At 40.1% G+C, this 15,061-nt stretch overlaps 1 protein-coding gene across 1 annotated transcript; it reads right to left on the bottom strand.

Annotated features, from left to right (window-relative positions):
* Positions 1-1,533: 1,533 nt before the first annotated feature.
* On the bottom strand, positions 1,534-14,455 carry RRAS2 (related RAS viral (r-ras) oncogene homolog 2; the record flags this gene model as incomplete). The annotated part of the gene is made up of 5 exons (XM_010179837.1): positions 1,534-2,980; positions 3,421-3,539; positions 11,098-11,206; positions 13,538-13,640; positions 14,362-14,455. Coding segments are annotated over 5 exons (513 nt in total), but the record flags the coding sequence as incomplete, so codon positions are not given.
* Positions 14,456-15,061: the final 606 nt, after the last annotated feature.

Raw genomic sequence — 15,061 nt, 5'->3', positions numbered from 1 at the left:
ATTTTAAGCCCCTCAAATTCCTGAACTGTGAATTTAAATTATTTATGGATGTGGCCTTGAACTGAAGAAACTACAAACATAAGCAACAAATCTTTAAGAATTCCTTCTGCCAGGTAAAGTTGTAAGAAATCCTCTCTCAGGTTGTCAGCTAAACTGCTATCCCAGCAGGGTGGCAATGTTGTGAATTCACAAATAATCCAAGTTGTACAGATTGGGGCTACTACTTTAGAGAGTACTGACAAGGTCTCTACTGCCATTTTTCACCATTGCTTTTCAGGTACAATGCAAATAATCGAAATACTTGAAGCTGTTTTGAACTCACAACCATCTATTTCACCATTACTAGCCCAGAAGAATTTATTTTTTAAACTATTTACTTCAAGTCTGAAAGTAGGATCAGAACACCTACATTTAACAGCTCCTCATATATGAACCAGTCACAAAAAAGAGAGACCATAACATTACATGAGCATTTCCCTGCACATTCTTCTCCAGCAGAAGCCTTAAGAACACATGCACAGGAGTATATTGTCTTAGTTAACACACTAAGCAACAAAGCAGACTTCCATAGCAGTGGCTGGTGGTCCCACTTCTGTTAAGGTTTTAATTTTTCGTAAAGTTTAACATGTTTACAATGTGGCTTAACACATGGGAGTAGGTTGCTTAGCATCAACCACCTCAAAGCTATTCTGCTTTCTATAGAAGGAAAAGCAAGGGTGTGGTGCTCTCCACCTTCTCTATGAATTACAGTTACATATTAAAAGACCTACCTATACAACAGTGCACTATTTTAAAACCAATTTACGAGTGAAAGTTTAAAAAAAGGAAAAAAAGCCTGATGAAACTTTAAGATACTTGCACCTCTCAACACACAAGCTGCCATTTGTTGCCTTAACTCATTCCAATGCCACACAGCTAGTGACTTAACTCCAGAGAGCTTTACATCTTGAAGAAAACACATGGTGTTTGCTACAGGCTTTGATTTCTTACATTTGACTTGAAAAATGTCAACCATCTCCCAGATGTACTTCCACTGTAACTTCTTGTTCGAATCTTCCACGCACTATTTGTAAGTAGCCTTTCATCAGCTATATTTAAAGGGGGGGGGGCAAGCTACCCACTCTCTCAAAATATTACAGCACCTAAATTACATCATTAACCCAAATTACATAAAATATTTAAGTTCCTCTGCTATGCATGGCATTAGTGCTACTTCTAGGCTTCATGCTTTGCTACAATACTTGTTGAAGCAGTTTTCTCAGCACAGCACCTGACAGCGAGCATGCCCTGGAAACACAAGAACTGTTGGTGGGACCACTGACTGCATACTTCAGGTCAAAACACACAACAGCTTTGCATCATCTATCATGATCTAAACTGAAATTTCCTTTACTTCCAAGCCTGAAGGAAGCTCTTTTGCAGATGTGCATATCTATGTCCTACTGAGGTCCCATTAGCCCCTACTTCCCCCCACTCCAAAAAATTCAGGTTTTGGAAGAGAATCAGAAAGAGGCAAAGCGCTTACCCCCAGCAATGGTTAGATCATCTTTAATTCTAGCACCTGAAATTATACAAGGGTTTGCTTAATAATCAAGTTTCAAAGAACCGTTGGACACATTCAGTAAGGTGACAACTGTGCAATACCACTCTCAGTATTTCAATATCAGGGAACATACTCTTGAATTGTTTAAACACAATCCACAGAACTCAAAATTGAACAACCATCCACAGTTTCGCTAAACAAATCAGTTAAAATCTTACTGTTTAATAATCCACAATGGTCAGTCTTTAGTAAGGGATACTGAAATTCATTGAAACACAACACAAGATTTTATTCTATGGGTGTGCTGGGCAGGCACATAATTGGCCGTTCTTGGGTACAACCAGAGGAGTAGGGAGAAGTTTACCACAGTTTGGCAAATCCCACATTTTGTCAGTTAAAAGTGAACTGTGAGAATTAAATACTCATCTTTACATATACACAAGTTATGCTGTGAAAGCATATTTGCTTACAAACATATAAAAATACTTGTTAACTAGTTTGATAAGAAAATAATGTATAAAAGTATATAGCAAAAACATTTAATCATCTCTGACAATGGAAAGATCAAATTCATTTTTATATCACATGAAACAAAAACAGCTACAAGTTTTGTTTTCCTTAATCCCTTACCCAGAAATACAAAGGAAGACACAATTTGTTTCCAAACAAATGATGTGAAATTTCTCAATTTGAAATGCCGCAATCCAGAATGAGCTCAGGTATTTGGCCATATCGTAATAGTAGTAGTAATCATCCCGTAGCTGTTCTGGACTCAAAATAAATACAGTAGACTGTTTTGACCACTGAAATAAAACCGCAGCATGAAAGAAAGGTGGCAATGTTTGCTGACAATGAAATTCAGTGTAGGTTTAAGGCTAGCTGAATACTCAAGTCTAATTTAACTGAGGGCAAAAAAAGCCAATCCACCCCTCTTTTAAAAAGTATTCTCTATGCTTCAATATAGGTCTTTGTAATAGCTAATGAAACGTCAGAAGTAAAAATAAATTAATTCACAAGAGACAACTTATGCATGACTTCAACACCTTGTCCTACATGCTTTTGTTTCATCTCCTTTGCGAATAAAACTCCACAAGGTGTAAGCTCTTAAGGGAGAGAAGGAAGGAACTGTGGTATTAAAGAAGCAGCCTTAGTGTTTTGTTTTGAAGTCTGCCTCAGGATGATCGAGTCTTCTTGAAGAACTATTCTGCCAGCTTCTTGGACTAAGGCTATTCTGGTGACCACTTTTAGGACATGCACATGTAAGGCTAGACCAATACCCAAAGTAATGTAAAATGATGGAAAGAAAGAAAGAAAGAATCTGGCAGTTGATAGCTTGGTTCTTGGGATTCTCAGAAAATAACACAATGGCAGCCTTTCTTGTCTTTCTCTTTCCGTGCTGGCTCTGGTGAAGGAGGGCACTCTTGTTCTTGAAATTTCCTGGAGACACAAAGTCCAAAATAAATTCAAGGAATCATTTTCAGATAAATTTAAAAAATACTGTATTTAAAGGTAGTATTTTTATACTTTTATAAAGGAGGGACTCACTTTTGATGCTCAAATTACTGATTAAAGGAGTGAGGGTTTTTTTGCACCATTATTCACAGAAGGCCAATCTCAGATGTAGTTTATCAGGATTATGGGGTAATCAATATAATTTGGGAGATCAAGATGAATAAACTGTCTTTCAAATACATATTACATTCATGCAAACATGCTTCCTAATACACAGGAATATTTTATTATGGATAGCACTGGTCAAAGCTCACAGGTAAGAGCAGGCAGAATTTTCTTAGCAGTTTCCTACTACATTTCAATACATTTGCTGTAGCTATCCATTAACGTAGGGACATTAACTATCTGATCTGAAGTTAGCATACCTTATAACTCTGACGAGTTCATGAAAAGCTTGGTCTACATTCAATCTGATTTTTGCTGAGGCTTCCATGTATGTTACTTTAAGTTGCCGTGCTAGCTGCTGACCTTCCTCTTGTGTCACCTGTAACAGACATCAGTCATTAAGTCCAAGGCTGCCGTAGGCACAGTCGCATCAGTAGACACTGCAAATACATGTTAAGGATTTATTTCTCCCAAGTAATAATGCTTGTTTGGCCACAGAATAACTTCCACACTGTCCACATAATACAACTGGGAAAGAAATCCACGTAACACAGCTTTTCAAATACAAGGGATTTTTTTTAAAGTTTCTGCATTAGACAAAGACTGATCCTCTGAAGAATTTCCCCTGTGCAGCTGCCTTGTCTTCATTTCATTTCTGCATAACAAGACCAATGTTTCCCTCAGACAGACAGACAAGAGTCCCTCACTTCTCCTGAAAACAGGAGCTTTAGTCAAAGTCTGCTGGACTGCTAACAGAGCTGTGAATACTATTGCTACATTCACCTTTTCCCTGTCCCAGCTCTCTCTAGAGAAAAAAAGTAAGATTACTAAACTGTTTCTCTTCTGAATCTATATTAATTTTTTAAAAAAATCTATTTACGACACAGCAAAATATTAATACAGCCAGTTTCAAACATAGCTTAAATCACAAGATATCTAAAAATCCATGAAGCCTTCAGGCCACCCACAGATACAAAAGAAACCTGGTCCACCTCTTGACTCCTTGGGACAAGAGAGGAAAGGGAGACGAGGAGAAAATAATGAGTGCCATAAACTTTAGGTATAAAATTTAAAGTGATGAAGCAAAGGGCAGAAAGCTAGTAGACCATCAGAGGAAGGAAGAGTCAGTCACGGGGCAAAACCAAAGTAGATCGGTGCTTTTGTTTGGATGAAGCAGAAAGCAGCAATGTTAGACAACAGAAGGCCACCCTGAGCAGTGCAAGGCATGCAAGGCTTCCACAGGAAGGTCATTCTCAAGGCCAGGGAGGAAAGGGCAGCTTTCAGTGATAAAAGGAAGTACAGCAGATCTTGCAAGACAACGGCGAGTCCAAGAAATGTCAATATATAATTGAAATGTCAAAAAATATGATCAGAAGTGTCAAAAATGTAATTAACTGATCAAACATTACATGGCTTTCACAGGAAAACTTTAAACCAGCACAGAGGACTGATAAAGAACAACAACAAGAGAGTTTCTTTTTAACTTAGTTTTGAAAGGTACTCGGATATTGACTTAGATTAAGAAGCTACACAGAAATGGAAATAGATGGAAAGAGAAAATCATCATTGGGACCGTTCACCACAGTGCAGGATACAGAAACACCTTTTATCTTGCAAAATACCTTTCCTATAAGCAACACACTTGGCCTGAGAGTCTTGATGCACAGCATCTCAACATTTGATTCCCCTGCCTGCAGCAACCACACTGGTTTTATAGTCACACGTTGACTGCTGAATTGAGGGCTGTTCCCACTAAATCCTCATGGAGCTCTACCATGAGCTGCCAGCACCTTACACCATGAGCTGGAGTAACTTGGGATGGACCCACCAATCTCAAACTCTCACAGAAATTCTACATTTATTCCAGTGTGACTGGCATATTTAACAGAGGACACAAAGCATACTTCAGTCCTCCACCGGTGCCTGCAAACTGAATGATACTCAAGACCTTCGCCTCACTGGCTGGAACAAACTCACTTCTACCTTTCACACCCAGATGTTGAAATATCCTTACTACATAAATATCCTTACATTTTGAGAAATACTTGTAGCTGCTTTCTGGCACATCAATGACATTGCAGAATCTGCCAAAGTTTGTATCAGGGCTTCCAGAACATTTTATACATCTTTGCCTCACTCACCAAAGTAAGTTGAGAATGGTCATGGCAGTTTTTTGCAAAACCCTTTTACTTGCTCTGCAGAGATGAAGCAAAGTAAGTGAAAGGCTAAAGTCTAATAACAATAAATAACTGGGAAGCAATGCATAGTCCTGAGGAGAAACTGAACCCAGTCTTTAAACAGACATGGTTACTACTTTCTGCATTGTTGTATCTAGAGCTCATGAAAGGTACAAAGCAAAGTAACACTGTAATAAAGTTCAGCTACAGTTCCCCAGCTTTCACCATTTAAAATGCTATAGATGCAACATTAAAGGCCTTACTGCATTTGTTAGAAGAGCTTTAATTGTTTAATTCCAAAATAATCTTCTTGTCAATCTTACAAGTATATTTTCCAAGTAGTTTGTAGTCAGTTTTAGTGACCTCAGAGTCAGTTTTAAAAAATACTCAGTTTTGGGTACACTGTAGAAGTATCTGCGGTGCCCAAGCTCTACATTAGAGGTCAGAACATCCCAGCTTCATTTTCATAGCAAAGGGAAACAGAGTTAAGTACCACAGGAATACTTGAAAACAAAAGTGAATTTCCACTGTTATTCCCCCTTCTCAAGTGTGACAATCCTGTGTCACAACAGAGTTTGTGACGGAGTTTTCAGCAAGAGCTTATTAAATGTCACCAGTAAAATAAAAACTAAATCCTCTTTCTTCAAGGAATGCTGTGTTTTATTTTGAGAGAAGTAAAGAGAACCACAGATTTTACGGCAGTAACTGTGTGTGTACATGTGCGTGTGTTGGTTCTGCAGTAAAAATCTGTTAGTTTTGGTAAGCTTGATTCCCGTTCGTATTCAGCCTCATGTTGCTTATCCTTTATTTCAGGATATTTTATTGCTTGTTTCTGGATAGCATTCATCCACGCTTTTCAGACATTTACTAGAAGCTTCTCAGATTAAACACCATTACAGAATATGTCAGTGAGCAAGTCTAACCTGGAAAAGCTTATTTCCCAGCACCTTAAGTAACAATCTTTGTACTGAAACAGTTGAGTATCTGCGTGAGGATCCTGTGAACATCTCACACAGCCCTCTGTCTTCACTACAGTATCTGAGAAATGTTAGATATCCATTCATTTCTGAGCTTTCTATTCCTTCCTCCACATAAAGCACCTCAACAAGGTTGTCCAACCTAACACTGCATCTGTATTTTTGCCTGGATTCTTATACAGACTAAAAGCCACACTGCACTCGTGTCAGCAGGTAACAGTTAAATGCTTCCTCAAATCTGAGAGGAATCAGTTTGCATTGAAAGGAATCATTGTCCATTCCTGCAGAGAGCTCCATCACCCCTGTCATCCTGACTTTCTCTCACTAGTGCTGCTAGCTTATGCTTACAGGGGGCTACCATAATGCTTTCCAGTAGGGGTAATTCACTGTTCACTAATTCTGTTTTGTCCACATTCTCATATAAAAGGTCACTTTGGTACACACAGACTGCAGTTATAAAGCACTAACACATATTCGAACAGACTGACTTCCTGTATTCAAATACTGCCTCGGATGCCTGATTGCTAGTTATCCGTAAAGCTCAAAATCAGACAAGCCATGAGAAGACCTAAAGAAATGATCCATTTGTGAGAACATCACTACATACGGCCATACAATCTACCACCTCTAGAAGTTCATCATAGTTAAGAATAAGGCTAAAATGAGTTCAGGTAGACCACCATCCAGGTCTCTGCACCCAACCCATTCACCCTCTGGATTAAGACATTTCATCTGTCTATGCATAAACTGAAGCCACATGGACCTCTCTTTAAAAACTTGCTTCAAGGGTATCTAGCAACACCGATGATCTTAGCACTACGTCACTGTATTAGTTCGGTCATCATGCAAAAGCAAAAACTAGTATTTAATAAAATCCAGGCACTTACACGTTGCAACTTGGGTTTTCCTTGAAACCCTGCCATCCCAGGAATAGTCAAGGCTTGAGCCAGTTTAAGCTAGCAGTTAGCTACAAAAAACTCACACATACTCTGCACAAGTTACTCCTCCATCAACAGTGGTTATTACCAAAACATCTGGTGCTCTACTAAATCGGCTTACTGTAGAAAAATCCAGTGTTGAGCAGTACGGGATGAAGCCATTTAGAAGAAAGACTGCTACACAGCATTTACCTTAATGAAAGAGCCATGAGAGATGGTGCTTCCATTTTGGTTTCACAGTCACCAACCTATGACTGACTGGGGAATCTGGAAACACCGGTAACTTTTTATCATACAAGGCCATTCTAAAGATTAATGCTTGCTCACCCTCTAATAACCGACTTTTCTTTGTCAACCTGATATGTTGATATCAAGGACACAGCCTTCCTTACCACAAAGGCAACAAAGTTACAAGAAGTCTGCCTAACTCTATCTATATAGTTATTGCCATAGCAAACTGCTGCTCCAAACTCTCTCTTTCACATCTTTTCTTCCACAAACACCTGAGAGCTGACCTGTAGTATATTACAGCTGCCACTATTTCAGACTGCACCTTTGGTTCGTCCCTAACAGTTCATCAGGATCATACTAACATCTGTGCACTTCTGCTGTACAACAGTTTTACCTCCAGATTTATGGTATCACACTGACAGTACTTCCTGCTTGTGTTCAACTACAAAACAGAGTTACTTGCATAGAGGTGTGGTCAGACCCTTGAGACACTCAAAACTTTCATACACATTTAACTCTGTTGGGGCCTGGGAAGATCTGTGTCTTAATTCTATTGAGTATCATTTGCTGATCAAAAACACACACTAAATCACTTTCTTTAACTTAGTTTTAAGCTCTCAGAGGTAGCATGTGTTCTCTGTTTCACTGGATTGCCTCTTGTCTTGCAGGAAAAGAAGGAAGGTCCCTAGCACAAACCGTTTTGCTCTAAAAACTCATACCCAACTTCCTGAACAAGACAATTTCTTGTAGAACTGCCAGATAGGAAAGCAGACCACCATGTGACACCCTAGGCTGGCTGACCAGGTTCACAGAGTGACTCCAGTCAGATCTGACGCACCAGCAGACTGCAAATGCAAACACGCAGAGGACTAGCACTTCACGTTTTAGTCTGCAGGTTACAGCCTGGGGACACCCCACACTTCCCGCTCACCCCAGCACTCCTAACCGAGGTGAGGGAGCACTCCTGCCTTTGCCCCAGACCTCCCATCACAGCTGTCCGTGCAGCAAACCCGTAGCCAGAGCAGGATGACCTTAACTTGTGAAGGTTTTCCATACTTGGTGAGATACGGTGGCAGGACCAGTTTTCAGCCAGATCAGCAAGCTGGTCCAACTCACTGCCTGGATGCCTGCATGGAGTTCACGAGATGGAGCAGAAACAACCGCACCGATGGAGCAGAGACTCTGGCTGTGTTTAACATCCAGCTGATAACATCTAACTGCTTGCTGCTGCCAAAAGGCGAGGTCTCACTTTCTTCTCCCCACCCCAACTCTTCCCTGCTCTGCTCCAGGCCCGCAGTCCCATCCCTTACCATGCTTCAAGCAGAGACACTAAATCTTTCTGTAAGCTGATTTAACTTGCACAGGTCCCAGAAAACCATTCCAGCTCATCTGTTTTTCTCTGTCTAGAGAGATGATTCAGCTCATAAAGTGCTTCAAGCGAGAACTAGGGCCAGAAAAGGAAAGAACAGGGACGTGAAGTCAAGAGGGAGGGGAGCCTCTCCTGTCTGGGGACTATGTCAGCTCAGCATCCCTAAACCATTCCTTCGGACTGACTTAAGGCCAACTGAAATGCACGATAAGACAGGGAAGGGCAGGAAGAGTTAAGAAAACATGACTAGCTGTTTCAGCAAACCTAGAAGTGGTATTGCAGCTACATTAACAAAGGCTGTCTAAGTCCCAACTTACGATATAAGTCACAAATCTACCAATTTGCACATAAATTGTGAGTGAAAGCACCAAAAGTTATGCTTGTAAGCATGTAATCAACTAGGGCAATTAATGTAGTCATAAAAAGCAGAAGAAGCTTCTGAGCAGATATGCTTTTATTTGTGCTCAGATAGAAGCAGTAAAACTGCAAAGTTAAGGAATTTGAATACTGCTGCTTTGAGCTTGACTGTGTACCAGACCATCGCCATCTGAAAAAGCAGCTAGGGATCAGGGAGGGATAAGGAGCGAAGGGGTGACAGGCAGTGAAGGGGTGACAGGCAGCTCTTACTTTAAGGGAGAAACAGATGCAGTGCAATAACAATAGGAGATTGGAGGAGAGAGAACAAAGTTCATAACTGTTTCTAGAAATGGATCCACGGGATTATCAACGACATTTGCAGGCATCCTGTGAGAACTGGGGCTGACAGCAATGATGATATTTCCCTCCCAAAGCATCTGGATGTTTGTCCTTCAGCAACTACAGTTTGCAGAACAGTTTGGTTTCATCTACAGGTTTTCTATGCCAATATTTGTGCATGAGAAAATGCATTATGTTCCAGGACTTGCAAGGTTAAATTCAGGAATTCTGATGGGGACAGGATGGTAAATAAAGAGTGAAAGAGTTTCACTTCTTTCTCGGGGACAGGCTTGTAGTTCTGTGCATGTGTGAGTACACGAAGTTACCTCTGATGACTTTGTGAGCTAATTCTGTGAAAACTTCTTTTAAGACACTATCTTTCAGCACAGGTTTAGATTTTGTCATGACCTTTCTACTCAGATTCTCGAGTAAAGAGGCTGTGACAATGATGAAAGTGTACTCAACAGGAACATTTTTGTACTGGAGGTTTTCTGTAGTATTCAAGAAATTCATTGAACAACAACATACTAACCCACTAAACTCTTTCATGTTATTTGTTTCGAGCCTAATTTCTTCTTGTTCCAGCCACTGTTTTCTGACAGACAAAAAAATTTTTAGTAAAGACCAAAACCTGCTGAAGCACTTGTAGACAGAAACAAGTTATGTCCTAATACACAAAACAGTTTCACTTGTTTAAAGCTGTGTTTTTCTTGTAAAACTCCTAAAATAACTACAGCAGGTTTAGTAATATTTAGTTTACTATCAGACAAAAATCAATGATGTGTTTGTTACCAACCTTTAAGAGTCCTCTTTCTGTCTCAAAAGAAAATACTAAACTTCTGAAATAAGTTGCTGAAGAAGAATACAAGTTTGACACCTTTCTGCTGATGTAGTAAGGTTATTCACATTTCAGCTCAAATGCAAATCAGGAGTAAACAGAGAAAACCAATGTAAATCATTCCGAAGTAAATCTTCTAAGCTCTGTTACAACCAGAGGTGAGGTTGAAATCCACTAGTTTCAAAAATTCAAGGTACGTAAATGACAGTAACTGTGTTGCTGTACTTCCAGCTTGCAGTGCTTTAAGTCAGTTATGCAGAAGATGAGTGGCCAAACAGAAAAGAGCACATGGTCACTCATTTATACGTAACAGCAAAGAATGGTAAAAGCAACAGCACCGAAGTCTCAGGATCATTGGTGTCAGTGCTGGAACACACTCTGCTTGGCACAGCACACCATGGTGAGTAACAAAACGGAGGAATTAGACACATTCATGCCTGAGTAATCAAGTCATGACAGAAAGCTCTCAACTCTGTATGGTAACAGATTTGGTCTCAACATAACCCCCCTGAGTCAGATGTGCTGTATGGAGAAAGCCATCATGCTTCTAAGATTCTTCAGCTACAGAAGCTGAGTGTAGTTGTGTTTCTTGCACTGGACTTAGTATGATAGGATTTTTTTTTTTCCATTTGTTTCTTTTTCCTATTTTTGGGAGGAAAACTGTAAGCTTTCTAAATGAAAGTGAGCAGTAACTAACAGCAAGTTAATTACCTGTCTTTGGTGGTCCAGATCTGCTTTATTACCAACTAGAATCATAGGAAACTCATCGCGATCTTTCACTCTAAGAATTTGTCGCTGAAACTTATAGATTTCTTCAAAACTGTAAAAGAATAAAGTAGAGCATAAGCGTATGCATTAATAGATCCTCAGGTTCTGCAGAAGTTCAGAAATGGTGAGTCAACTATTTGGACTTGCCCTGCCGTGCCACACAAGCAGACAGCTGCAAGCACTCCACCAGAGTCCACTGTCACAGCGTGACCAGTTCCAGAATCATTCAATACTCAAACTAAAACAATCCTGAAGCCAGCAGTGTGCTCTGTGCTGCACTAAGATACAAGTTAAGCAAAAAGCTTGCTGTGTCTTGATCTAGAGGGACTGTGATAGCAATGCATTACAGAGAATCCATCAACCACAGTCCTTTCCACGAATACTGACTTTGGACTTCAACTCTGGCTAGAATATTCTAGCTACAGTCTAGAGACCCTGGTGAGCAATACTGCAGCTGGCAATCTCCACAGCTAATTCTAGGAGTTTTGGAGGAAGCTACCAAAGCTAGAAAATTTCATTTCTTGAAGAACAGCAAAATGGCAGAAATTATGAGAAAGCTTTCCAGTTCCCAATTCAATTATACCAGGTACTTATGCTGTTCAAGCAGTAAGGAATATTCCAGCAGTGCTTAAGGGAAGGTGAGCAAAGCAGAAAGCTTCTCTGAGGACAGTGTGTTAAACAAGCTAATTCTGGCCTAAACAAGGGTTTTTGGAGGGAAAAAAAGAAAATCACTGTTTTCAAGTAAACACTGCTAAAGCTACATTACTACATAAGGAGCCTCAGCACAGATGCTTGCAGACAATCACACTGGAGCACAGACTTCCCAAGCACTATATTTAACTCCAGGCATGTAGTCTAAAGCCATGTACACTTCGATTTGCAAACTAAGATTTAAAAGCGAGATGATAATCAGTAAGAAAGTTGCATTTAAAAAAATTACGTAGTCAGACATGACAATGCCAATCCATCTCATCCAGATGAGGCAATCATGAGAAGAAAGGTGAGTTAGAAGGAAGCTGTGCCACTGAGCGTACTTGGACCTCCATTTAGCTATGCTGTTTTATTACTCTGCTTAAAAGTTTGCGAAACTGAAGGAACAGAATTGAAAGTCACCAAGTCATCTAGATTCCTTCTTGCTTCAGCATCACTTTCCATCGCACAAGCAGGACAAACACCACTAGCACATACTTCATTGACAGGCAAGGTAAGTCTCAAATCAAATGTGTTATCAGAACACAAATGAAAACTCCACTTTTCAGAGGTCTTTGAAGAGAGAGAAGAGTGATATGCAGGTTTAATGTGTCAAGACCTGCTTAATATCCAGTCAGACCCTCAGCCAGAAGAGCAAACAAAAACTTAAGGTTTTCAGACAAACCAAGGAGTTTGCATGACAACTTCAAAAAATCAACAGTTCTCTGTAGCAAAAATATTTGTTAACAGAAGTGCTCAGTATGTCTTAAATCCACAGACCCAGATTGACAGAAGTGTAAGAGTCTCTTCCAGACAGTAAAATGAATTTATACATTCAGCAGCATTCTTAAGTGTAAGACAGATATCCAATGGAAACACACTCATGCTCCATATTTATCTTAATCCTCACGGTACATAGAGCTCTTAACAAAATCAGAAGTAAATTAGAAACTAGATTGAATCTGTAAGAGGGGGTCATCGACAAGGCGTTTTTTTGTCATTTTATTGCTCTGCTGTTGCAACTCAAAACAAGTGGAAGGACAGACCCCTGAGCACTTCTTTATTACTACGTGTCTGATAAACTCAATGGAGAAAGATCATAGCCAAAACATTGAGTGATTGTTTGTATATACTTGGCGATTTTCTGCTCTTACATTGATCAGGAGCGACCTGACCAAGCTCTGCGACCTTCTAAAAAGATGTGTTTCATCTCAAGACTGCAGCCAGTCAGTTATGCAGGTTCCAGTCAATTCATGGGAACAAGCAGAGAGAGCACTGCCTGCAGAAGAGTGCAGAGACATACCCTGAACTGGATACAGTTCAGAAACCCAGCGCCAGGCACTTGACATTGATGAGCACATGGCAAGGGGGTAAATCTGAGAACTGATCAGACATCATGGTGTGCTGCCCTCAGCTTAAATTCCTATCACTTCCAGGAAACTAGTACTCTGGAGTGCAATGAAGTTCTTGAATGGAGTTGTAATCTTTTGTGTATGCTTTCAAGTCATCTATTGTAAGAGACAGATTCCTTCAAGAAGTGCTTTAAAATGAGTTTTTATCAGTTCTGATAGAACACCACATCACAATCTAAAAGCAAACACATATTTAATGTTTCTGAGATTGCTTCAATGAAGAACGAACAACAATTGAACATAAATGTTTGCTTGTTTTAATAACTTGACATCAGGCTTACCTTCCTCTATCAGTGACTGAGAAAACAAGCAGAAAACCCTCTCCTGTCCTCATGTACTGTTCACGCATGGCTCCAAATTCTTCTTGTCCTGCTGTATCCAGAACTGAACATAAGAAGACATTGATTATTACAGTTCATATACCTACAACCATGGATTTCTTTCCCCCCTCAGTCTTAGTAGGGTATCACGAGAGCCTCTCCTGTGCTGAAATCACTTTTCAGATACAATTGGATATTTTTGCTAAGATTCCCAACAAGTTCCTGGACTAACTGAACAATTCAAGACCTATCAAACAAACTGAACCACAAAGTTCGGTGGACTTTTGCTAATTCGCAAGCAGCTGAAACAGTTAGAAAATGGTGAAAGAGACCTGGGGATGGGGGTTGGGAAGGTTGCTGGTTTGTCCTTAAATCACTGACAAGGGTCAACAAACTTTTAAAGTAAAGCATTTATCTTGCACTTGGGACAGGCAGCACACAACAGCCAAGCATGGTGTTTTTCATTCCACCACGTCACCCATGTAACTGCCAGGAGTTACCTAAATTCTCCTAGTTTTGTAGGCTTAAGGCTTTGGGAATAATTCTTCCAAAAAGTCCAATTTACTTTAAAGAGAGACACATATACACACACAAGGCATAAGCACTTCAAATCCTGGCTATCTCAGTCATAAGACAAAGGCAGATAGCTTTAATCAGCTGCACACTTACACAAAACCCACATGCTGCACAGCTGCTTACCTGCAGTACATTTTATGCATACAGCTGTAAATACAGGCTCCAGCAGCTACAAGGAGCTGGTACTGTGCTTTGGCAAGGCTACTTACTGTCCAAGCGCGCCGCTCTTTCATCTATCACACATTGCTTGGTGTAGGAGTCTTCAATCGTTGGATCATAATCCGTAACAAAATAGGACTGCAGAAAACAAAACAAGTTTGTGCGTCAGACAAGCGCATTCAGGACATTCACTGAGCAAGACACCAAAATATAACTTTGACGGCTTAGGGACGATGAGCAGGTTTTACCCATGTACAACAGCTTGCTTATCCAAAAAGACAGCAGGTAACAGCTTTCCTGTTTCTAGTAAACACTTGTAAATTGTAGAAATTAGTAGCAGAGTCACTAAATTTACTGGATTCCCATGGAATTTCTAGCGTTTTCTAGAGACTTCTGGTAACTCCTAGAATTTCCCAGTGGAAATCCCTAGAAACTTCTAGTTTCAAGCAGCTTTTAAGGTCTCTAGTGACTGCGAAGTTTCTCTGAACTTCTGGTAGGGTTCAGAAGTTTGTTATAATTCCCAGAAGCTTCCAGAGTTTCCTCCCCCACTCCCACAGCCAGTAATCTCTAGGAAGTGCAAGATTTTCCCAGCTGTTTCTAGAATTCTCCAGCAGTTTTGTAACAATTTCTAGCAACAGCTCCACTCAGCACAAGCAGCACTTTGTAAGCTGAATAAAGTTTAGTGGCTCATCCTTGCTCCCAGAATTTCTCTCCTGGTTTTAATGACTAAGCACACACACACTCCAAAAA

This window comes from Mesitornis unicolor, unplaced genomic scaffold (genome assembly GCF_000695765.1).
Source record: "Mesitornis unicolor isolate BGI_N332 unplaced genomic scaffold, ASM69576v1 scaffold53412, whole genome shotgun sequence".
Taxonomy (NCBI): domain Eukaryota; kingdom Metazoa; phylum Chordata; class Aves; order Mesitornithiformes; family Mesitornithidae; genus Mesitornis; species Mesitornis unicolor.
Note: the sequence above shows the minus strand (reverse complement) of the source record. Positions and strands in the feature narration are given on the sequence as shown.